The 26,421-nt window shown below is 39.8% G+C and overlaps 1 protein-coding gene across 1 annotated transcript in view; it reads left to right on the top strand.

The window, feature by feature from the left end:
* Nucleotides 1-26,421, top strand: part of NEK11 (NIMA related kinase 11) — a 107,780-nt gene that overhangs the window by 1,090 nt on the left and 80,269 nt on the right. The window contains 1 exon segment of the mRNA XM_070045380.1: nucleotides 1,818-2,086. Within this exon segment, the coding sequence (XP_069901481.1) occupies nucleotides 1,869-2,086 (218 nt within the window). The 5' untranslated portion in view covers nucleotides 1,818-1,868.

Raw genomic sequence — 26,421 nt, 5'->3', positions numbered from 1 at the left:
GTAGCCTTGCCACAGTGCTTAGACACTGCTGGGCTTAAACGCTCATTTACAAATGAGAGCCCCTGGAAAATTGGACTTCTCAGAACTATTCTGACTTTCCCTAGACAGGGACCTTTATCTCCAGTAAGGAGGATTACTGAAAGTGTCCTTTACATTTGAAAAGGCCATGAGTCCATACATTTTTTTTAACAGCTTAATTTGGCCAGAAAGCATCACTTTTATGTGATCGGAGGAAGCACACAAAGACACATTGGGAGCCCTGCTCTCCAGTTGTTTTTTCAGCAGTAGATTTCACTAATTTCTGTAATATTGATAATCCCACATAATTCAGGCATTTTGAGGTATGGGCCCCAGCTCTGAAGTTCCAACCCAATGCTGATGTTTTAGTATTGTCGTGATCACATAGCCACTTAGGTGATTTGGTTTTTCCCTCCCTCCTTCCTTTCCTTCCTTCTCTGATTACTAGTTTTCCTTCTCACTGGCATTAGGTGAAACTTAACTGATTAATACATTATTTCAAGAAGGGAAATGCTGTAAATAGACATTTCCTTGTTTATGTTCTGTTCCAAGGATATTTGTAATTGGCCACCACCATGATGAAGTCCGCTGGCCATGTACCCCAAAGTACACAGATAGCATCTTGTTTTGTCATTATGCACAATAGGTTTTTGTCTTATAGCTTTGGAATTGTTGAATATGGACTGACCTGACTCCAGAGCACAGTCTTCAGTTTAAAATCATGTTTTCTTTCCTTGTTTTTTTCATTGCAGTATAGTTGCTTTACAATGTTGTGTTAGTTTCTGCTGTACAGCAAAGTGAATCAGCCACACGTGTACATATATCCCCTCTTCCTTCCCATTTAGGCCACCACAGAGCACTGAATAGAGTTCCCTGTACTACACAGTCTGTTCTCATTAGTTATTAAAATCATGTTTTTCTTATAGATTTAAAATAAAACCCACTTTTCATAATTACTAACAAAACATTTTACATTTTGATGAAATAAAAGTGATTTTACCATACACATACTCATATGAAACAGTCCTGCCTTTCATAATTCCGCTGTACATTTATAGCTTTTTGAGGAATTACAGATTTACCTATAACAAATTTATGTTCAGCTAACATTAAAATACAATTTTAGATTTGAACTGCATTTGTGACACTTCTTGTTTCCAATCCAGGGAGATTACTCTATACACAGTGTGCATAATAAAAAAACTTAAGACATTGGATCAGAATTTGCTTAGGATGGGAAAAAATTCATTTCGAATCCATATCCCTCTTCACATCTAATAAATTCAAATATCATGGTTTAAAGTCCACAGAAAAAAAAAATCGAAAGAAACCAGCAACATGCTAATTTCTGGTTTAATCCTAACTCACCATTTATTAATCAAAATAGACATAAGGTGGGAAGAAAGAATACATAAAGCTTGATGCAGATATGTAGATTTTAGGAAATTATAAAGTTCTTGTACTTGGATGTTTTTTAAAAAGTAGGTAGGGAGTATAAAGTCTTAAACAGATTATTGATTGGAAAACATATATACATCTCAGAACTTGGGGAAATTTGACTGTTACTCAGTTTTGCCAAATTTAGATGCCTGAGGGAAGTCTCTGTTTTTGTGAAAGACTGCCTTCTATTGGAATCTGCAGTATCTCTACCTTTTAACATTTTCTCAATTAAGGTTAACTAGTATTGGGTTGTTCAGTCCACTAATCAAGGTACAGGTATCAGTGTCAGAAACTTACACTTTTTGTTAGGAATAGTTCAGCACGCATTAGACCTCACCACTGGATTTTTCCTCTTTAAGGCATTGACCGACACTACTCGGATGCATTTGACCATCTCCTAGGAGACTTGCATGTTGAGTTTCGATAAGCAAACAAACAGTTCTCTCTTGTTTGGATCAATGCTGAAATTCCGAGAGACTGCTAAGTGTGTGAGTGGATCAATAGCTGTTTCCACATGTCCAAAGCCCTTGATCGCAAGAAGATACACGCTTCAACAGAAACTTGGCAGTGGAACTTTTGGAACCGTCTATCTAGTGTCAGACAAGAAAGCCAAACAAGGAGAGGAATTGTAAGTAAAAAATACTTAATGCAAATCTTGAGTTGGCTGCTGTGTGTGTGCAGCTCTTAGCTGATTAAAAACACGGAGTACTGTTTACTTTGCTTTTTGCATTAAAGTAAGAATTTAGTAAGAGATAGAAAATCTCCTTGAATGATGTCTTCAGATGAGATTTTTAAAGGCATTTCAGAAGGTGAGTGAAGTACCCAAGTGACCTAGAGTAGGGAAATGGGGTAGATTATGTGAAAGTAAGATTTTTATGCATACCAAAGTCTCAATTACAGCCTTGCTTCCACTTAACTTGATTGGGACTTGAATGAGAAAATAAGAATTGTTTATAATGACTGCATTTTTAGAAATGTTAGGAAATACAAATCGATGGTAATTCACATTTGAGGTGAATAGAGTGTACTGAAGGAAATACGGTATTGACTTTGCATGGCTTTTTCCCATGGAGGAGGTTTTCAAAGTCTGTAGTCATACAGCCCTCAAATTAGACATTTAAACCACACAGGGGCTCCCATCTAAAATTATCTTATATTGATGACCCTCTTGTTACTTCCTTTCCTTTGATTTTAATCAAACCCTATAAACTTCCATGGTAGAGAAAAACTCTAATGTTGTTGGACAGTACATCTCTTACAAATAAGGATGAATCTTCATTTTTAGCTTAAAGTTGTTTGAATGTGCTGCAGTGAAAAGTTAGTTGGAACTGAAGTTAGGATAAGAAACTTGTACGTCAAACACAGGAGGAAGAGAAGGGAGAAGGAAGAGTGATACCAGAAATCAGCCCTTGAGAAGAACAGATTTCCATCCCATAATCTACTCTTTCATTCAGAGGTTTTGAGGCTACTCTAAATTGTTCCAGCTTTTGCCCATAGGACTGTGGGCTTAAAATCAGTGTGATAAACTTTTCTACTTCTTAATATGTCATAGGAACTATAAAAGCAAATGTTACTGATGCTACTATTTTATTTAAAAATCAGCCTTTTAAATGGTCTCTGTGTCCAGAATTTTAAAAAGTAGTTATCTAGACTTCATAATTTTTGATAAATTCCTGTGTGAAGAATGGGAATAATGCTGGGCACTTTTCTGGTGTCCTGAACATGGTTTATGACTTCTACCAAAAAATAAATTTTTACCTTAAATCCTAGAGGTATACTCTTCCAGCTGTTTAGAACAGGATGATAAATTTATGAAAATTACTGGAGACCCTTTATGGAAACATTAAGAGTAAGGCCTAAATCTGACCCAAGAGTTATAAAAATCATAATGTAAAGAATGTATCCAATTTTGGTTTCTTCAACTAATGAGGAATGTGAAGAATTTAAGAGAATAGGAAAAGAAAGTTGATTAAAGGGATGTGACATGAGATGTCGAAGACCAAACTTGAAAGTTTCAGACTTGAGGTGATGGGTGTGTGTGTGTGTGTGTGTGTGTGTGTGTGTGTGTGTGTGTGTGTGTGTGTGTGTGTGTGTAGGGAGGCGGGAGGAGAATGAGAGGGATGAGGGGGCTGGGGCCTGTTGAATGGGAAGTGATTTGTTAGTGACCTTCACTGTACCTGAACTCATCTTAGGACGTATGACTTGAGCTGAAGATGGCAGACGAAGCCTAGGTTTGTAGAGTAAATTCAATAGTGAGGATAATTGACAAATCATTTGATACCAAAGGTCTAGTCTAAAATCTCTTGGACAGGAATCATTCATCATCAGAATCTCTACAACATATTACGTACTGGTCACATTCAACTTTCAGATGTCTTTTGTTTGGCTTGCAGAGTTGTTTCTTTTTAAATCTAAATTAGTTGCCAGTATTTAAAAATGGGTCGCTTTCATAAAATTGAGCTTTTCATCTTCTCTTGAAAAAAATCAAAATATTTGCTAACACTGCCGCCTGTGTAGCCAGTGTGGGCTGGAGCTGCAGGCAGCGGCCCTCTTTAGGCAGACCCTGGACTCTGCTCCGATTCACCACGTTCCCGCCACTTCTCACCGTTTCTTACACCTTTCCACTACCTGCCTACTTTTGTAGACGTTTGACTTTTAGAACTGCTGAAATCATGAAGAATCATGGATATGGCTGCTCACAAAATCTTAGAATGCTCAAAGGAAGGCAGTACAGTGTCACGGGTTAAGACCACAGGCTTTGAAGTGAACAGGTCAGGAAGTAAAGCCAGTCTTGTTCTTAACTGAGATTAAGGTTATGCAGGTTCCTAATCTGAGCTTCAGTTTTCTTAGACACCACCCAATAACTGCAACTGGAACTCTCTACTAAATGGAAGCTTTTCTTTTTACATTACACTTTTAAGAGAGGAAAGTCTCCCAAGCAAAGCAATGTGGTGTCAGGTATGTGATTTTAAAACCTTCTTCTAGGATCTTTCTTGAGATTGTAACGCTTCTGTTGCCATCTCTTCTTTCATATCTCTTCTTTCATATCTCTATGGCTGTCGGAAGGAAACTTGTCCTCAGAATGTTGACCTTTTAGCTGTGTAAGGCAGCAGCTCATCAGCGGTTGTTGTGTTTAATGCATATACAGAGGCAGGAAACTAAACTCATATTTTTAGGATCCTTTCCTGAGAGTGTTGACAGGTGAACCTTTGGTTTGTGATCAAAGCACATCAACAAGTACCACCCTTTCTTCAAGCAATTTGGTTAGATAAGGTTTTAAATTCTGCTTTACATACTAGGCCATAAACATAGGAAATTGGTTAAGGGCTGGATAGAAAATACCTTCTAAAAAGATTTCTGTAATGTTATGAATGCTGCTCCCTTAACAGATCAGAGTAGATCTGATTCTCTTCACGTTTTGCAGACACACCCCTAACCTTCTGAGATAATAAGGAAAGTGTATGGTACCTTTACATGCCAGACTACCCCGTGGTACCCTTGTTAAAGGAGGGACTTAGGTAGACCGTGAGCCCCAGCTGGTCTGTAGGACACTTGTTACCAGCCTCTGTGAACTCTAGGTCCAGGCGATATGCACTTTAGATTTAATTAATCAAAGAACTTTCCCGTTAGTTGCAATTTATCACTGTGCCACTTGAGGGCACCACTCTACCATCGACATTTTTCATATACTATGATGTTGTGAATTTTAATTACAATGTAAATACCATATTCCTTTGCATTTTTATTGACTTTCTGCATTCGCTATGGAATTAAAAAAAAAGGCCACAGGCATTACACTTGATTAATGTATGTTTCGAGAGGGGTTTTTTTTTTTGGCATAAAAATATCTGGGGCTTCCCTGGTGGCACAGTGGTTGAGAATCTGCTTGCCAATGCAGGGGACACGGGTTCGAGCCCTGGTCTGGGAAGATCCCACATGCCGTGGAGCAACTGGGCCTGTGAGCCACAACTGCTGAGCCTGCGCGTCTGGAGCCTGTGCTCCACAACAACGGAGGCCGCGATAGTGAGAGGCCCGCGCACCGCGATGAAGAGTGGCCCCCGCTCGCCACAACTAGAGAAAGCCCTCGCACAGAAATGAAGACCCAACACAGCCATAAATAAATAAATAAATAAATAAATAAATAAATAAATATATCTGGTATTCTTTTTTTAGTTATCACAGTAGAATAAAATTAAGCTTAAAATGATTAGTGAATGAGATAGAGGTTTTTACTTTATTATATTCTGTGTCATGAAATTCATAAAACAGTATTTGGGAATATTTTCTTTTATAATTATGGAAACTCTGGACTAATGGATGTTGAAGGTGTGATAATGTTAACTCATATTCCTAAAGATTATTCTAATTCTAGCTCATAATTTTATATTTTTGTTAAGCTGTCAGGTTTTTTTTAAACATTTTTATTGGCATATAATTGCTTTACAGTGGTGTGTTAGTTTCTACTTTATAACAAAGTGTATCAGTTATACATATACATATATCCCCATATCTCTTCCCTGTTGCAGCTCCCTCCCTCCCACCCTCCCTATCCCACCCTTCTAGGTGGTCACAAAGCACTGAGCTGATCTCCCTGTGCTATGCGACTGCTTCCCACTAGCTATCTGTTTTACATTTGGTAGTGTACATATGTCTATATATACACTATCACTCTCTCTTTGACCCAGCTTACCCTACCCCCTCCCTGTGTCCTCAAGTCCATTCTCTAGTAGGTCTGCGTCTTTATTCCTGTCTTGCCCCTAGGTTCTTCATGACCATTTTTTGGGTTTTTTTAGATTCCATATATATGTAAGCTGTCAATTTTTTGTTAAGCAAATCTACAAGATTTTGATAAGCTAGTAAGTTACTTTGGCCCTTAGCATACTGTGTGTAATTTAATAGAAAAGAGATGTTAAGGAAATAGGCTTACCCTGAATTATATGATTATTTGTACATGATTAAAATACACAATTAATCATGGCCATAGTTGGTGAACTTCAACATGAATCTTATCAGCATAGGATGCTGGTTTTAAAAAAATTTCATCACACTTAAGATACAGTGACATTATTATGTGAAGTTGATTTTCTGCTCTAGTCTTTTAGTTTGTCAACTCAAGTATTTAATACAATTTATGTAATAAACCTTTGCTTTGGACTGAGTACCAGAGAGGAAACTGAAGCAATAGGATACAAGGCTTGGCCCTTAGGAACTTCCAGTCTAGAAGAGAGGCAGAATTAACATACATAAAACAACCAGCAGCCAGTGCAGTGCTTTAGCATCTGTGTGGCAGGTTGCTCTTAGAGGTGTTGGAATGGCCACTGCCCAGCTCTCTTTTAGCTACATACAGTCGTTATCTTACTGGTATCTGTACATTATGTAAGAGCTTTCATTCTTTCCCCCCTTGGTTCTGTCCATGTAATATCTAAATATTTCCCCCCTTAACTGTGCACCTACACTTTGGTCTTTGCCTACATATAGTCAACATGGTTAACATGGAAATGCTTTCTCTCTCCACAGGACATTTCTTCCCAGCATGAGGATCTTAAATAGGAAAGGCTATCAATTCCTTAGAGAAGTGTCCTCAAGCCCACACACTGAGGCCTAAGGACCCTGCGTCCCAGGAGAGCTCTTGGGCCTGTATTAGGGTGGATTTTCAAAAGTCCTAACAAGCAGATTTCCCACCCAGCCATGGAGACAATATGGAGGAGAGGGGTTTGGGGGCTGCTGATAGAATTAATCACACTGACAGCAAGAGAGGAGTGGCCTTAGACCTTAAGAGTGAAGGAGGTGAAAAGTTATAAAGAGGTAATAAAAAACCCCACAACAGTCTGGGTCCTTTATTGTAAAGCGAAATGGCTCTCCTTAGCCCAGTCCCTTCTGAGGACACCTCAGGCCTACGGCCCATTTCCAAAGTGTTGTGTTGAGCAGTAGCCACCAACAGGGGTGGGGCGGTGGGAGTCAGGGCTTTTGAAGGACAGAGCCATGGTTAAGCCACCACATTAGGATCCATTCCTCAGCTTTTCATCTTAATATACTTCGAGATGGTCAGTCTTGGTGAGGGGCTTATATTAACCAAATTCAGTTAAGATGAATCTATAAATCATGATGCCACTTCTTAATTCTGGGCCTAGAATGAGTGAGTATCTCATCTCCTTTCATGTACCTTTCTACCATTTTCTGGTGTGAGTCTGGAGAAGCTGAATATCTAATCAGAAGTGAAAATATAACTAAAACAAAATAGGTGGAACAATTTAGACAGTTATTTGATTAGCCAGATAAAGGGTCTCTTCTTCATAGAAGAGAATATCGTTCCAAGTGACTGTTTTCCTGGGGACCCTCAGCGCCAGTGTGTGTCTGCTGAACAGCTCCAGAGGCACGTACATACAGGTAACCCTAGGCTACCTCCTTTTCCAATATTGAAGGTAATGTGCGCATGTTTTACAAAAAGTGCAGGTGTGCGTAAAGCAGGAAAATGATCTGTAATCCTGCCACCCAACTTCTGGTCTTTTCTGTAAGCACTGACAGACATTTATTTAATCTTCAAGGAAACATATGGCATTGGTCATGGTGGTTGCCTCAGAGATTGAGAACGAGGAGTGAAGGAGACTTGCTTTTCATTCAACACTTTTTGTACATTTGGAATTTTATACCATGTGCAAGCTTGAAAAAAATCCACATAATAAAAGTAGAAGAAACTTCACATATTCATTCAACGAATCTGGTCCCCATTTTCTGGTCACTTGCTCTCTAAGGAGCTTGATTTGGGTGGTTCTCAATTGTGGCTGAACAGTAAAATAACAATATTAAAAATACACCTTTGAGTCACACCCCAATACGTTCTGTTTTAACTGGGCCACACCCCAGGCATCTGGATTTTTGAGAGCTTCCAGGTGATTTGAATGTATAGCTAGGCTTGAGAGTATCTGCTTTAGTGGGAGAGAAAATCACTTATTGTATGATCATAAAAGTAAATAATTACAAACTGCCATTAAGTATTGTGAAAGAAAAGTCTTGGTTGCTGTAGGTACAACAGACCTAAGATGGCAGGATGAGCTTTGGTGAGGCAAGGCCTCCCTGAGAACATGCCGTTTCAGCTGAGACCTCAAGAATGATTAAGAACTAGCCAGTGGTTTTCACGCGTTATTGGGCATCAGAACTGGAAGGCAGGTTAAAACACAGATTGCTGGGCTCTACTCCCAAACTTCCTGGTTTAGCAAGTCTCGGTGGGGTCTGAGAATTTGCATTTCTAACAGCTGTTGCTGCTGGCCTGAGAACTGCAGTTTGAGGACCACTGAACTAGGCAAAAGGATGGGAGAACATTTCCATTCAGTGTATATATAATTTTGCATCTTTTTTTGGAAACACTAAAATATAAGTATTTTCCCATCTTATCGAATATTCTTAAAAGCATCATATAATATGCCTGCATAATAGTCCACCATATGGCTTTAATATCATTTAGCTCCTTCTTGTTGGCTAGGTAGATTCTGGTACTCTCTTTGAAGTAGAAGTAAAATACTATTGTGCCTTTTTGCATCCTCAGAGATTTGATGTAATGATTGTTTCATCATATCCTTTCTGTCAATGGTTTAAGTCTGGAAAACTAATGAATAACTGAGCTTCAGTCACTGAGAAGTGATGGGCATTCTGTGCACTCAGTTGAAGAATATTTGAGCCAGTTATGGATTATGGCCACATTTGCTCAGATGCTCAGTTGTAATTAGAGAAAAAGGACTTCCTCCATTTTCAAGTTTATTTCTGACACATTGAGAAATGGAGAAGTCAGTTTTCATATTATAAGGAATAAACTAAAAAGCCTCCCTTTCTGTGTATAGGTTTTCACTGTTTACAAAAAAGGACATTATTTCCTCTTAGAGAATTAATAAATTGATTATAGTAGCCTGCCAGTGTCAAAAATAATTAAAAATGAGTAATAGTTCTTAACTAGAATGCATAGATTTTTATAATATTTGAAACAGCTTTCAGTGACTCAGAATGTGACAGTAATTTCTGCTATTTAATAGCAGATAGCCTTCAGCAAAGCTACTGTTTATATTTTGCACCTGCTAACACCAATGCACCTACTAACACCTATTTATGGATTTTCTGTCTGATTTACTTAATTATTTTAACATATCCTTACTTTCAGTTTTGAGTCATTCTAAATAAAACAGTAGATTTAATGAGTCCAGCTTTGAGCCTGTTCTCTGCACTCTTATTAAAGCTGTTATATCTATAGTATTAACAGGAGTTCTCCCTAGTGTGTATCTGTGATGGTAGAATTGGGTTATTGAGTGGGTTGAGTTAATTTAATAGGATTCAGTGGTTTATGCAGTGGAGAGTTATGAAGACAATTTGGAGGAAACTAATGATTTCTTTCTATTTTTCCCTACCAGAAAATACAGTTCTCTTCATTTTTTTAATTGTAGTGATCATGTCTTTTTCCCCTTAAAATCTTCAGTCTTTTAATAGAGCTTATGAGTGCATCTTAAAATCTCTTTTAAAGTAGTTCATGTTCTGGAGGATATTGTGTGTAGGTTCCACCTAGGTAAATCTGGACAGGGTAAGTTTGAACTTAGACTTCACTTTGGGCTTTGCCAGTTCTTGGTTTGCAGTAACTCAAGCCTCTGAGCTTCTGGCAGTTTTGCAACATGTAAGGGTTGGGAGCTGGAAGGGAAAAGGAGAGAAGAGAAGGCAGGTTGCACACTGACTTACCTCAATCATGGTAATGAGGTTGACGTTCTGGGGTAAATGATTTACATCTTCCTGAGGCTGCTTTGCTGCATGTATTAGCATAAAAGAATCAATGAGCTTTTTATCTAGTTTTTAATATTTACGGATGAGAGATGACATAAATAAAATATTTTAGGATGAGTAGGATGCAGGGAAACCCTCCATTTCATTTTGTCTTGGGCAGGGGGCCAAACAAGCCTGCTTGAAGACTGAATCACCAAGAAGCATTTAGAAGGAAGACAACAGCACACAAAAAGCCTTTTTTAAAATGCTTTTTTCTTACATTACTATTGTTTGAAAGAAAACAAAAGTGATTTATTTAAAATACTACTGTTGACAGGAGAAGAGTGTAGATAAATTACTATAGTATATTTATTAGATTTTCAGACTGGTTGTTTAAATTCTTTCCTTATCCCACTCTATTCTTCCAATGTATTGTTTTGGTGGATTTGTGAGTAGGGAAGCTAATGGTTTTGCTAACACTGAATAATACCCCCAGGAAATAAGGAATGTTATTCTTCATAAGTGTATGAGATGGGGGGAGGAATATCTAAGCGATTTTAGTAAATAATAATTTTTAAATGTAATTGGATATGCTGGTCCTTTAACATTGTCATTGTTGACTACCCCAAGTTTTAAAAACAAGAGATTTGTGTAAGCCTATTACTTTAAATGTGATTTTTGTCTCATTTATTCAATAAATAAAATACTTTAAGGATGAATGTACAAAATGCAAGAACAAAACTTTATGGGCATAGGACAGTTCAAGTTTTTATCCCCTAACAAATAAAGGACTTTTTTTCTGGCAAGATGTGTTATAGCAAAGACTGAGGTGATTTTTGATAGATTCCACAGGAACCTCGATGACCAAATCCAATATTTTCCGGGCTAACTTTAGTTTCCTGATGCTAAAGCAAGCATGACACCGTTGAGTATAATTTGTAACTAGCCCTTCTTGTTCTTGGTTCTATTCAAGCGGCCTTCTTGGGAGATCCTTTCCTCCAACAGCTTTTGGCGGGACAAGCCAACCAGTGCTGGGCCTGCCACACAGTGGGCAGTTCCCTGTACTGTCAATTGTTCCTGCAGGACCATCTGAGGGGCATCTTCTTTTCCCAGTCCTTTCCCTTCTGAACTGGTCCACTTCCTTTTTTGACACATGCATTGACCTGGGAGGAGGTATGGGCAGTTTTGGCTAGTACCCACCTTTCTAATATTTTGAGCTGAAAATTTGAGTTGTGATACCATCCACCTTTAAATAACTTGGAAAATGAGATTCATCTATAAGTTAATCGTCAAAGAAATGAGAAGGCAGAAAACTCTCAGGTTAAAATTAGTTTCTGGCTTACTTTGTTACTTTTGAGCAGATTTTCCTGGGGAAAAAGTTTGGTTGGGCTTCCCTGGTGGCGCGGTGGTTGAGAGTCCGCCTGCCAATGCAGGGGACATGGGTTCGTGCCCTGGTCTAGGAACATCCCACATGCCATGGAGCGGCTAGGCCCGTGAGCCATGGCCGTTGAGCCTGTGCGTCCAGAGCCTGTACTCCGCAACGGGAAAGGCCACAGCAGTGAGAGGACCGTGCACCGCAAAAAAAAAAAAAAAGTTTGGTTGCCATGACATCCATATCTAAATAGTGAACTTAGCATGACGTAGGTGACTTAAAAGTCAACAAGGGAGAAAAACAATAACGCTTATGTTACTATTAGCTTCTTGGTCAGTTATTCCTAAGCTTCATTTCTAGAACTAGTGATTTGTAAATTTATATGGGAAATATCAATAGATATAGTTAATACCAAAGATTTCTAAAAGTAGCTTGTGTACTACACTACAATTGTATAAATTGTATAAATAATACAATTTATATTGCATTGTATAATTTCATATAGTATTAAAAATAAGCAGTTAATATTATGTGACCTCATTGCTTTAAAATACTATGAAATTGAATTTCTGTTCCATAGTTTAACAGGGATACAATCACTTTTTATTTCTCAGCTGCTTTCATAGCCCCTGTTACCTGATAATTGTAAGTATGAATGAACAGTTATGAAACCTTTGACATGTTGTAGAACATACTTAATAGGATAGCAGTGCTACTATTTAGTAATCATGTGAAAAATCCACCCCAAATTTTAGTTATTGAAAAAGCAAACCCTGGGCATGAGGAAACTTTTGGAGCTGATGTGCATGCTCATTGTCATGATTGTGGAGATGGTTTCCTGGGCATATCCGTATGTCAAAATTTATCGGATTATATACCTTAAATATGTGCAGTGTATCAGTGCCAATTACACCTTAATAAATGTGTTTAGGGAATATGAACCTTGGACCATGATGTATGAAACCTCTAAGGTTGTTAAACTGGTTGATTTTGTAGCTGCTCGTGATAATCAATAGGAAATTTGGTAGCTTAAGCTTAATGTTGCTTTTTAATCTTTGGGTTCAGACCGATCAATCTTCTTGTTTTCAGATCAGAGAAAAATCATAGGCTTTGTTTTTTCATGACCTTTCTTGAGCAAGTGAGGAAGGAAGGTTAAATTCATATATTTAGGTTTCCAAATTTCTAAGAGTAGAAAATTTGGAATATTGCAACTTTGATTAGAATGTGTTCAGGTGTTAGTTTGCTCAACTTCCCATATGCAGTTGGCACTCAGCATTTTAATTAAAGTTTGATTGATGTTTCCACTTCTCTATTAGTTTGAGTTTGGAGAAACCTCTAAAAACCTAATGTAGCTACATCTGCCTTCCCTCAGGAGAGATTTGAGGAAGATTGGCAGCCCTTCATTTCTTCTCTCCCTTGTCTCCCTACGTCTTGCATCTCATGGGCCTCACACAAGTACAGATATTGTGGGTTTGGGGGCAAGATCAGCCAATGCAGTTTTTACAGTAATTAGATTTGCAGTTTGTTGATCAGCTGCTTTTATTTCACGTGCTCTTTGAAAGATATTTCAGTACAATGATTATTGAGCTCTAACTTAATAATTTCTGTTATTTTTAGAATTGTTTTAGAAATGAAAATTATAAGAAGGTCCAATGACAGATGTTATTTGCAAGGCAGTTTAACATTACTTAGGAAGTAAAGCATTTGGATATTTGATAAGGATGGGACTTGACACAAACCTGAAGTAAGCCTTACTATCTTTAAAGAGGTTGAGTTTTGAGCTCAGAAGGGGTAAGGTATATTCAACAGGTTTTGAAGACCAAGAACAGTAGATAATTTCCTCCAGGTAAAGTTTATTTTAGCATTATTTTGCTAGCCCTGCACAATCATAAAAACTTCCTGTGTGTATGTATATCTTTGTATATATGTACATCAACACAAAAACTATGTATATGTGTATATATACACATAAACACACAAGTGTATATATATGTATGTGTGTGTGTGTTCACACACATACACAGTTTTTCAGTTCAGCACTAGTTTCAGCAGCAGAGGTTGTACTCAGCTGATAACAAATATCCTGGTCTGATGAATGAAGCGATCAGGGCTCAGTGTTTCATACATTGGAGAGACAGTGGAGTGCCCTGTGGGGACTTCCACTTTATACTAATTCAAAAGGCATTAATATGGCCCACTCATTGAAAAGCCCCCGCTGGGAGGCCCTGACTACCCTGCCTCTGCTGTGTGGGGTGATTGTGGGATGTCCCCTCGGCAGCTGCCTCTGACCCATCTTATGCCATTAGCTAGACTCTCTCCAGGATTCCTTGGAAACTGTGTGCCTACCTGAATAATTTATTACCTAGAGATCAATTATTCATAACTCATTATTACAGCTGAAATAAAACCTAAAGGTGGAATCATTCTGCACCTCATGAATATCCAACAGATCATCAGGAGATTGCAGTAGAGTTTTAAGTCCTCATGGTCCCCACTGCCTGTTTGTTTCTCTGAAGGGATCCCAGAGAGAACAGCCTTCTGAAATGGAACCAGGGTGGATGAAAGCAGTAGCAGATGACTCCCTGCTGGTTGTGCTGCACTGCTTCATCTCTTCACGCTGTTTGTCTTTTTAATTCTGGCCTTATTTACACCTAGAAATAAAATTTCAGTTTGAGATAATTTAAGAGACATTTATAGCACTTTTGGTTTATTAAACCACTCCTAGGAGGTAAACAAGGATGCAAAACTTGTCCTTAGAATATCTTTTCTGGGATAAAATGCACTAGGTACCTACAGTACATTTTATTGACATTAGTCATGCTACGTTTGCTTGTTGCATCAGAGTTATATCTGAGTTGTGTTTTATTTATTTTTTAGCCCATATCTTTCATATAAAGAAATGCCATATGTTTTTCACATATGTTATATAAAAAGCATTTTAATAAAAGTGTTGTGGGACTTCCCTGGTGGTGCAGTGGTTAAGAATCTGCCTGCCAGTGCAGGGGACTCCGGTTCGAGCCCCGGTCCGGGAAGATCCCACATGCCGCGGAGCAACTAAGCCCGTGTGTCACAACTACTGAGCCTGCACTGTAGAGCCCGCGAGCCAAAACTACTGAAGCCCGCGTGCCACATCTACTGAAGCCTGCGCACCTAGAGCCCGTGCTTCGCAACAAGAGAAGACACCACAATGAGAAGCCCGCACACCGCAAGGAAGAGCAGCCCCTGCTCGCTGCAACTAGAGAAAACCCACGCAGCAACAAAGACCCAATGCAGCCAAAAATAAATAAATTAAAACTAAATAAATTTTTAAAAAGTGTTGTGAAAGTGTAACCAAAAGAAGCCTAATTATTTTTTCTATTAAGGAAATATAATAGGAAATTGTTTGACTTAAGCCAGACTGATTAATTTAAAAAATAATTACCAAGCTTTTAAAAATGTGTTGAAAATAGTTGGAGAGTTTGCAATTCCAGTTACTTTGGCTATAAAGCAGAGGTTTGCCTTTGGGGTTTGGCTGCCCCTAGACTCACTGTCATTGAAGAATGGGCAGAAGTCTGTGAGCTTCACACTCTGGGCACCATCTCAGTGTGGTGTCACTTTCTTATTTAGGTAGGTTAGTACTGATTTTGAGCATAAGAGTTCTAAGTTGCTGGGGTTAACTTTCCCTGGTTAAAAACCCCAGCCTGTAGATAAAAATCCCAAACTGTTGAGCAAGCATTTTTTAGTAGCATTTCCAGATTTTTTTGTGTTGATGTTGGTTCTCCAAATGAAATGAAGGCTAAATATTTATGCAAGATTTAAATGGCCTGAACCCATACCTTTCACACTGGACCATACATATGGTGTCCCAGATAACCCACCAAGCAGGAGTTTAAATATGGATTTAGTTTTACTATTGTGAAAATATATGAGTAATTAAAAAAATTTAGGACAAGTGTGAATGTCATGGAGTAAAATTTAAAAATTGCATAATTCTTGAATTTTTACTATAATTTTAATAGGTTACATATTTATATGGCTCAGTAAATATAAAAAGCTGTACTGTTAAAAGTCTCCTCTCATCCTTGTCCCCCTTTTTCTGAATTCCCATTCTCTTCCCCAAGACGTAACCAGTTTGTTTCCCGTGGATCCTTCCAGAGTTGCTTTGTGCATCTATAAGCGACTCTGGAATATAGATTATTTTTGTCTCCTTCTGATAAAAACTAGCGTATTACACACTTCTGTTTCATGTTTTTTTCATATGCCAAAATATCTGGGAGAGCTTTCCATGTCAGTATGAAGAGAATGTTCCCATTCTTTGTTTTAACAACTATATAGTACATTCTATTGTACATCTGCTACTTTCCTGTTGATATATATTTGGGTTGTTTTTAATCTTTTGTTATTAAAAATACTGCTGCAGTGTATAACCCTGAACATTTGTCCTTTCACAAACATGTCACTATTTCTTGCATGAATTTTTAAAATAAAGCTTGAGATTTCAGAGACATGTTCTGCTTTTGGAAGTCCTATTCCAGGGTATGAGTTTTTCCTTCTTTGCTACTAGGGGTGTTTTGCTGGAAAAGTTTGAGAAGCGCTGCTGGAAACTTGTTATTGAGGCCTCGTGGTGGGATGATTTTTCACTTTTTGAAATAACTTGGCTGTGAAGTGATAGTGATGACAATGTCACTTTGCCATCCTGTGTGTCTTGGAGGTAAAGGGTGTAAATCTGTTGGCAAGTTATTTATAAGCAAAAATCATATTGTAAAATTGTCTAGTTTGTGGGTAGGCAGGCAGTCGATACAATGAAACATTTACAGCTGTGATATTTTGGGACAGCCTCAGTGCCCTCTGACCTTAAGCCCTAGAGTACCTGAAAATGTTAATAGATATTCTGTGTAAAAAGGAGTTCCATGATTAAATGAGTTTGGAAAACACTTGGCTCCACAAAATTAAACCAGTTTGTTTGCTGAGGAACTCTTCAGAGCCTGAAATCTGCTGGCTAAATTGTGACCCTTCAAGAGCTTTTCCCAAGTGTGTTCAGCCACTGAACTCCCTTCCCCAGGCCCCTCTGATTAGCACTAGTGTTCTGAGGAGCCCGGCTTAGGAGTTACTACCCATGTTCGACACCGTGCCACCATGTTGAAATTATTGGTCACAAGCATACGTGGTATTTAAATTTACAAGAGATTCAGTAAGAGGAATTGGAATGAAAGTCACTGTTTTAACACTGACCATCATGACCAGCAGGTGGTGCTAAAGTGACATTCAGACCAACTCCCGAGGGGGCAGCATCTCTACCGGCAGGATTAACTCAGGTCCATAAAGTCATTCATTTGGTTACAGTCTACTAATATTTTGATTTCACTGGTTAAATGAATAAAAGGCAGAGAATAGGTCACTAACGCATTTTTAATTTCTTCATAGGAAAAGCACAAGTCAGCTGAGAAATAAATTTGGAAAAATCTTTTTATCTTCACAGACTGTTTTAACTGGCAAGAAATAGGTTTGTTTTTTCTTGCCATCTATGTATTAGGTGGACATTTCCTAGCGGTGTACACGAAGATGTATGCATGCTCTATATCGAAAGAAAAAGCCATATATTTAACTAAATGTCACTCTCCACTGTCCTTGAGAATGGCCAAGAGCAGCTTCATTCAACAAACATCCAGCTGGTGGCTATCAAGGAGATGAAGCCACTATGGCCACTGTTCTCCAGGAACTGGTATTGGGCTGAAAATAGGACTTGAGTGCAAATAGCTCTATTAGAAGGGCCATGGGGTGGGAGGGATCAGGGTCTCTTAGAGGTTGAGAGAGATCTGGGCCATTTCATTCTTTTGAGGTCTATTAAATATGAGACTTTTTAAAACAGGGCAACAAAAATGGGATATGTTTTAAATTGAAATTTAAACACAAAAAATTTAACATGCAAAAGTACAATGCAATGTGACTATACTCACAAGATAATTATAGAATTACTATAAATTCTAATTCCTAGTGTGTTATAGCTGGAGTGGCCCAGAAATGGGAAATACATTTAAAGTTGGGTGAGGACATCTTTCAGAGCTGTCAGTGTGTCTCTGTGACAGAGGGTACAATCTGTCTTGGAGCTCTGGTCAAGAGTCAACATTCAAAGCCCTTGAGGAATCTCCAGTCGTGAGCAGAAGGCCCTTTTGGTCACTTTGATGAGAAGCGTTGATGCAAATGATAAACCCAGAGGAGCTGCAGGGAGGAGAGGCTCTTCCAGGAAAGGGCACCTGGACCATCTGATGGGTGTGGAATTGCTGAGATGGCCTAGGGAAAGGTTATAGCTTAGGTTGACGGGTGTCTGCTGATACATGCGACCAGTCTGATGACCCTTCAGAGGCGCAGTTGGGCAGCCTTTCCACCCTGTCCCTCCATCCTCCTCGCTTCAAGGCTTTGCCTCTTTTTCCAGATGTAGCAGAGCAGGGCTCATGTCTTCCTTAACTGCCTGGACTGTGTCCCTCCTGGGGACAGGAAGGCAGTGAAGCCTTGCTGTTCCCGGGTGAGGAGGGGGGGTCGCTCTCTTGATTCGAGGATGTATCTCGCCGAGTCCCACAGGAAAAGGTACAGTGATCCAGTTTACATCAGCCAAATGCTTGATGCCACAGAGTCATTCATTCAGTGCAGTTAGGAAGCGGTGTGTACCTTAAGTAACCCGCAGTGTGAGTGGGTGGGTTGCTCACTGTGTCAGGTGCTCTTCTAGGCCTGGGATACAGCAGTGAACACAGCAAAGTCTGTTCTCAGGGGGGTACATTCTGGTGGAGCTAAGGAGAGAGAGACAGTGGATAATCAAGTTATATAATGCACTGGAATGTGATTAAGTGCTATAGAAAGAATAAAACGGGGAAAGAGAATGGGAGTGCTGGGTGTGCTCGTCCATGGTTCATATTATGTTTGGTATTAGAATGGTAATCAATAGTGACTCTGACAAAAAAAAAAGCCAACATAAAAGACCATCAGAAGGAATTTTGGAGCAAAACCTGTCACCAAAGCTCTTGTTTTCCCAGTAGCAGAGGGATACAACATTTTTGCATATGTTTGTGTTTCTAAGTCTGGGCAATAGCACAGAGAGACTGTGTTATTCAGTTCCTTTTTCTGGAGGTTGGAGCCATGTTACAGGGGAAGAAAGATGTCTGTGGGTGGGGGAAATGGCCCTTGAGTTTTCCTCTGAAGGGCTTTAACCTCATTTCACTGTCTTGAGGTTCAGTGGAGATGTCTATGAAATCTCTGGCTGGTTCGCACCGTCTCTGCCTTGTTGTGTGTCCTTCTCTGCTGAAGAGATTTCACATGGATGAATGGTGCTGTGGTGTTGGGTTGGGAGAGATCTCGAAGGAGATGCCCCACCCTTGGGTAGGGAGGGGGTATGTTAAGAGGTGGGTGTTTTCAGAGGGGCATTCAGCTTCATGCAGTGCCTCCAGCAACAGCCAGTATGCCGTGGGTTTTCCCATGATCGGGGACAGTGATGGAGGCCCTCAGGAAGTCCTCCATGTGGGGCCTGAAAGTCTCCAGACACTTGCATTAATGGTTTCTCTTGGGGAGCACATGGGTCTAATGCTCAGTGACTACTGTTTTTTATTTTTAAGTGTCATCCCGAGATATGGGTGCCTCCCTCCCGGAAGATGGGCTGTGCCCTGCAGTGAGAAAAGCATGCAGCATTTGATGCTCCCTGGGAGCAAAGCCCCTCGCAGCGGGAAAGCTGGCCAGGGTGCTGTCCATGGTGCTGGCCTCGCTGCTGTGCTTCCAGACGTGGGCCCCCATCTCTGACTTGAAAAAGGATAGCCAAGGGCGTCAGAGCTGATGCCTTCCACAGGTGGGCACCTCCTTCTGTCCTCTGTCCCCAGTCTCAGGGAAAGCCAAACCAACTGTGGGTGAGGGCTTTTTAGACACTGACGAATCTCCACTTCAGACTGAGGGTTGAAAGCTGCTGATATAATGTCTGGATATTGCTTGTTGTTGTATTCTATATAAATGAAACACATGGATTCATCTCCTAATATCCCAAAGCCTCCATCACAGTTCCCTTACTACAGCTGAGGTCACTGAGGAGAGATGATGGGCATAGCTCTAGGGTGCGCTAGAGAGCCGAGAATATTGTAACTGAGGATTTAACCATTACGTTTTGAAAACAAACTCTGTAATTGATAAAGGATGAAGTATTTGATTTTCTTTTGTCATAACTTTCTATGAATATAAAATTGATCAAAGTTGATCCCGAAAATCACAGAAATTTGTCTTTCTATATTGTTTCCCATTAATTATAGTGTTACTTTTTCTTTTGAAAAAAAACAAAGTACTTCAACAATATCATTTCATTTGAATTTTCAGTAGTTCAATGAGGATGCTTCAAATAAAAAGTTTTTAAAAAAAAATTCTAGGTAAACTACAAGGTATTACTGATCTCTTGTTCAGGAGAACCCTTAATACTAAAAATACATTTTCAGATTATTTTAAGGAGAAGCATTATTATTCTTGGTCCTCATGAAAATAGATTTTACCTCATTGAAACTACTATGAATTGCTTCAATTTTATTTCAAGGTACTTTTTCTGAAGCTGGAGATTCATATACAAGAGGAAATTTTATTATATACATTAATTTTGCTTTTTACCTACATTCTTAGAGTTAGGGTAAAACTATTCTAACTTGATAGTCATATTTCCCTGACATAAGTTAGACTTTTAGAAGTGCAACCCACAAGAAATAAAACCTGATCTTGAAGTGTAATAAAAATCCCATCAGAGTCTCGTCATTCATGGGAGCTCTGTCAATGTGCATTTAACCCTTCCATATAGTCTCTTTAGGACCTGAACCAACTTAAGATCTATCCACATGGTATGAGTTATATGTGTTTAATAGCGCTTGTATCAAAGTGTGCACATAGTTGATTCCTGTTTGATTGGCCTTTTCTACAGACTTTAGAAAGTCAATTTTTATGTGAGCCCACTGGTGGTAGCGTTGCTCCGCGTACCTGATTTGCATCGGCAGATAAAGATGTTTCAGTTCCCGTAGATATTCCTATGGCTTCCTGACTTCCTCATCTGTGACCATGGTCTCACAGCCCTTCCATGTTAAGAACATTCACAGCAGCGATGGACACATAGGGAATTGACAGATTTGAGCCCTGCCTCACTTTATCAAATGTGTAAAAGCAAAATTGATCCAGTGACCAAGAATGAGATTGGTTAGTTTAGCATGAGTCAATTATAAATAGCTTTTATGTTTGAATATTATAGGTGGGACTGGCTACAAACTTTGTGGCGCCCAGTACAAAATGAAAATGCAGAGCCCCTTGTTAAGAAATTATTAAGAATTTCAAGCCTGTGATAAAAGAACATTAAGCCAAGTGTAGGGCCCTTCCGATCTTCGCGCCCTGTGTGCCTGCACAGGCCCTATGCCCAGGAAGCCAGCCTTGAGCACAGGATAGAATGGAGATTGCCATGTGGGAGGAGCAGCAAATAGAGTCTCCCCCTTATGACAGACCCTGTGGCATAGTTTAATAGCTTCACAATAGTTACTATTTTGGTTCCAGGGGTCTATAGATAATTAGCAAGGGTGAAATCATCTTGTTTGAACGTATCTTTATAACCTCACATGAAATCTTAGACATAAAGACCTGGGAGGCCATTTTCAAATGAGAGAAAATATTCTTTGTCTTAGCCTTGTTAACTGACTTTCATTGCTTTCCTCATTGAGGCAATTTATCTAGCCTTCTGATGATTAACTAAGCTGAAGTTTATCTGGTACAGTGTTCTCTGGGGTGAAGGATGATAGATTAAGCGTAGGTGGTGTTTCACATTCGCTCCATTTACTTTCCTTGTTTTCCCTGTTACCTGAGAGCAAATGGCCCTAAAGCCTACACCTCTAGCTTTGCTCCTTCACCTGTTATGCAGTTTCATATTTCTAGGGCCTAAAGGAAATCTCCCTTTGAATATCTAGGCAATGTCTGAAATTTAGCAAATGAAATGGAAAGCATCCTTTTATTTCTGGTAGTTACCACTCCCAATTCTGAAGACTGGTAAATAGCATCACATGTGACTGCCTTCTCTGCCCACCACATGGCCAGTCACCTGGCTGGTGAATCTTCAAAATTTACCTTTATTCTCCACTGTCACCTTACTATAAGCCTTTATAATTTTACATCTGTAGTAGCTTCCTGGCTGGTGGGCGACTCTACTCTTTCCTCAAGCTCAAGGATAACCATTTTTTCAAAATGCTGTTTTTATATTGTCACTCTCTTGCTAAAGATCTTACAGCTCTTGAATCTCTCCTGTCAGACAAAATTTAAATTAAGCCTCATATTCAAGGCATTCTGTCAACTGGACCCTCTCTCTCTGTCTGAACTGTATTAGTCATTATTCTTCAACATGACCAGTCCACCTCCCCTCCCCACAATCCTAGGAGAGAGTGTGCAAAGGCATTTTAGCCTTTAACCTGGAAGGTTTTCTGGTTCAGATCACAAGGTTATAAAATGTCCTTTTTGGTGACTAGAGTGCCCCAAGACTGATGATGAGCTGCCAGGTACCATCTATTCCTTGGTTATACAGCGATGTACAGATTACCCCACAGCACTGCAGTTACACTGTTTCACATATATTCTGTCACCTTAAATTGTGCTCCATAGTTATGGAGAACCTTGTAATTTCCTAGCAACAATTTTTGTACACTGCAGCTCTTCACCTAAAATCTAAGCTCCTAGAAGACACGAATTGGGCTCTTGAGGTTTTTTTACATGTCCCATGGCAGCCAGTGTTGTCAGTGCCCATTAAATTCACTCATTATCAACTCAGTCATCCATCGATTGAATATTGTGTGCTCTACAACCTGATGCCCTGGACTTGGGACTAGGCACCGATGACATCAAGAATCAGGGGCCCAGGAAGGCCACTCTGGTGGTGGCAGTGGCAGCAAGATGGAGTTCCCGGGGCTGGTGATGCCAGCAGGGATGTTGTCCCTGTTCTGGTCCTCCTGAAATTCCTGGTGACTCTGTGACCCACCCACTAAGTTTGTAATAAATTCCTTCTGGGTTTCACTCAGCCAAGTCTTATTTTGTTGCTTGGAACCGAGAAACCTGGCAGACAACAGGAAGATAAGTACACATGTATTATGGTCTCTAGAGTGAGATAGCTTGTGTGGGCCTGGGGGAATCAGAGAAAAGTAAGATGTAGAAAAAACATCCAGAAGGAGGAAAAACATACAGATTCTTCTTTAGTAGAGACTCAGTCCATTTTAGATATAGCACATACCAGGATATGTTATCATAAGGCAGAATATTTTAAAATTAATGGAATCTACCTGGTACTTTCCCTACAAGGACCACACACTATTCTACATCTCAGCCAACTGCGACTCCCTTCTGCAACTTTCATAGCAAATAGACCAGCCAAATGCCAAGCTCAGTCGATGTCACGTAATGAGGTGACGTCCTCCTGCCTGTGACTGTTGTCCACCAGCCCCACGCTTGCAATCTAGAACAGCATAGATCTCATGTTTACCTCTGAATACATCACAGCTCTTCAGATGTTTAAAGAATCTTTAGTTCAGTTAAGGTAGTAGTTATCAAACTTCAGTGTGTGGTGGAAACCTCCCCAGGACGTTGTTTACATGTGGATTCTGAGGCCAGAAAGTTTGACCCAGTAGGTCTCAGTTGGGACCTAGGAGCCCTGGGTGATTCTGCTATAAGTGGTTTGTGACTTCTATTTATTAAGCCCCCACTGTATGCCCAGTTTGGACCAGGGGCTGGAGTAAAGACAAATAGGAATATACATTTTTCCAAAGAAGATCCACAAATGGCCAATAAAGCATATGAAAAAATACTCGACATCATTATCCATCAAAGATGTGCAAATCAAAACCACAATGAGAGATAACTTCATATCCACTAGGATGGCTAGAATAAAAGTGTCCATGAGGGTGTGGAGAAATTGTAAACCTCATACACAGCTGACAGGAATGTAAAATGGTACAACCACTTTGCAAACCAATCTGCCCACTCCTCAAAATGTTAAACACAGAATTACCACATGACCCAGCAATTCTACTCCTAGAATATGTTTTCCAAAAGAAAAACATATCTCCACAGCAAAACTAGTACACGAATGTTTATAGCAGCATTATTCATAATAGCTAAAAAGTGGAAGTAATCTAAGTGTCCATCAACTGACAAATGGGTAAACAAAATGTGGTCTATCCATAGAATGGAAAACTACTCAGCCATAAAAAGGAATGAAGTACCAAAACAACATGGATGAACCTTGAAAATATTAGTGAGAGAAGCCAGTCACAAAATACCACATGTCGTATGATTCCATGTGTATGAAATGTCCAGAATAGGCAAATCCATATAGACAGAAATCACAGATCAGTGGTGGCCAGGAACCATGGGGCATGGGGTTGGGAGTGACTGCTAATGGGTGAAGGGTTTCTTTGGGGATTGAATTAGTTTTCGAGGGCTGCTGTAACAATATATCACAGACTGGGTGGCTTAAACAATAGAAATGTATCTCTCACAGTTCTAGAGGCTGGAAGTCCAAGGTTGAGGTGCTAGTGGGATTGGTTTCTTCTTAGACCTCCCTCCTTGGCTTGTAGATGGCAGCTTCCTCATCGTCTTCATGTGGACTTTCCTCTGCGTGCTACCGTAGCACGCCCCTGGTGTCTCTTTCTCTCTCCTTATAAGGACATTGGTCATATTGGATTAGGGCCCCACCCTAATGGCCTCATTTTAGCTTGAACATCTCTTTAAAGAACTTCTGAGATATTGGGAGTTGGGACTTCAACCTATGAATTTTGGTGGGGGGGGGCGCATAATTCAGTCCATAAGAGGGATGATGAAAGTGTTCTGAAACTACACAGTGTAGTTTCAAACCTCTGAGAGTATACTAAAAACCAGTGAACTGTACACTTCAAAAGAATAGATTTTATGGTACCTGACTTATATCTCAATAAAGCTGTTAGGAAGGAAAAATAAAAGCCAAATTGAACACGGCTCTTGCCTTTAAAGAGCTTACAGACCAAGCAGGCCAACCAGGTTGTAAATAGGCACTTTCAACCCCTTGCAGGGCCTGCTAGACGCCGGTGCACTTACCCTATTTTTATAGGGTGGAGAAGACATTGCAGAAGGGCGCGTAGGAGCCAAGTCTTACAGGACGAATATGAATCTGCCAGAAAAATGGTAAAGAGAGGGTGTCCCAGGCAAAGGAAATAGCATGGAACCCTGGCATATACAGGGACTGTATGATGTAGTTATCTTACTCTAATTTCTCAATATTATCAATATTTCAACTGCTGCTTGGAGGTTACATTAGTCCTGAAGTGGAAAGAGCCTTGGCGTTAAAGTCAGATTCCCCTCCATTCGTATCTCAGTCTCTCCACATAATTTGGACAGTAACCTAAACTCTCAGTTTTCTCATCTGTAAAATGGGGAAAGTAATAACTACTCTGTATGGTTATAAGTATTAAGTGAATGACACAGGAAATATCCCTAGCACATCCTCATAAGTTACTGCTCAAAATACATTAGCTCTGTTCCCTCTCATTCCTCTATTCCTTGGGTAACCTGATTTAAGAACCCTGAACATTGTAATTGTCATTCTTTGGTGACAATATACCCCTTGAAATGAGGTTCCCAGGCCTGAACACAAGGGGCTGGATGGAACCAAGTATATTGATGCTAAAACCTTTCATACATTTCAAAATGATCTTAGAGTCTCAGGACCTCTTTTAGCGGTCACATCATATTATGGTCTCGTATTGAACTTTGGGGGGCAACTACTCTCCTCCCCACACACTACCATCAGAATGTTTATAGATGAGATAGTCTACTCTTCAGCCACATTTCACTCATCTTTGATTTGCGGGTTTGATTTTCCCACTGTGACTGGAGAACTTCAGGTTTAGCCTTGCAAGTCCAACCTGGGTGGTTTCCAGGTCATATTTCAGCTTCTTTCATCACTTTGGAAAACTGACTCAGCCTGTGTCTATTGATGATGCTGCCTGGCTTTGCGTCTTCTGCGAACTTGGTAAATATGTCTTTTGGGAATCTTCATCTTAGTCATTAGTAAAAGGTTGGTGAAGATATCGTTAGGGATGGAACCGAGGGCATTACAAGAGGGCGTACCTGCAAAACGGCCTGAGACCCAAGACTCCACGATGTTTGGGTTGCTTGTTCAGCCGGCCATGGGTCCACATGGAGTCTGCATCTCTCCCATGTTAAAGGATGTCACAAGACTCTTCTCATTTACAGCTGTTAACATGACTTCATCAGATGGGCAGGAATCATGATATCCCATGACTAATTGCTTCTCTCTGATCTTCCAATCAAATAACCCTCTAACAGAAAGGAATTAGGTTAATTTAGTATGGCTTGTTCTCTGTAAGCCCACATGAGCCTCTGTTGAACACTGCTTCATGTTCTAAATGCTTACAAGCAGTCTGTTTGTCAGTTCTTCGACTTGGCCAGAGATTGGTGTCAGGCTTACTGCTCTACAATTTCTGAAAGACACTTTTCTTGAAAATCAGAACAGTACTTTTTTGGTAGGGGGAGGCAGGAGAGCACCTCTCCCTTTTTTCCTGATTATTCAGATTATCAACCTTGGTGCAGAGAATATATCTTCAAGTTGTGTTCTTGGCACGCAGTTCACCTGGGTCTGACTCCATAAACTCAGAAGGCAGGATCCCAGGGTGGTGAGGGGCCCAGAGTTCAGAATTGGGGGGGGTCTCAGTTTCATTATTACCAGGTGTGGTCACTCAATCAACTATGTGCCTTTAAGAGAGGGTCTTAGCCTGTCTGTATCTCAGTCTCTTCATTTCAAAAATGAGGATTGTAACAATCTCTTAGCACAGTGGCTGTGGTGCCAAGTA

The sequence above is a fragment of the Globicephala melas genome, chromosome 4, assembly GCF_963455315.2.
Source record: "Globicephala melas chromosome 4, mGloMel1.2, whole genome shotgun sequence".
NCBI classification, from domain to species: Eukaryota; Metazoa; Chordata; class Mammalia; order Artiodactyla; family Delphinidae; genus Globicephala; species Globicephala melas.
The sequence above is the reverse complement of the archived record's forward strand: the minus strand, read 5'-3'. Positions and strand labels throughout refer to the sequence as shown.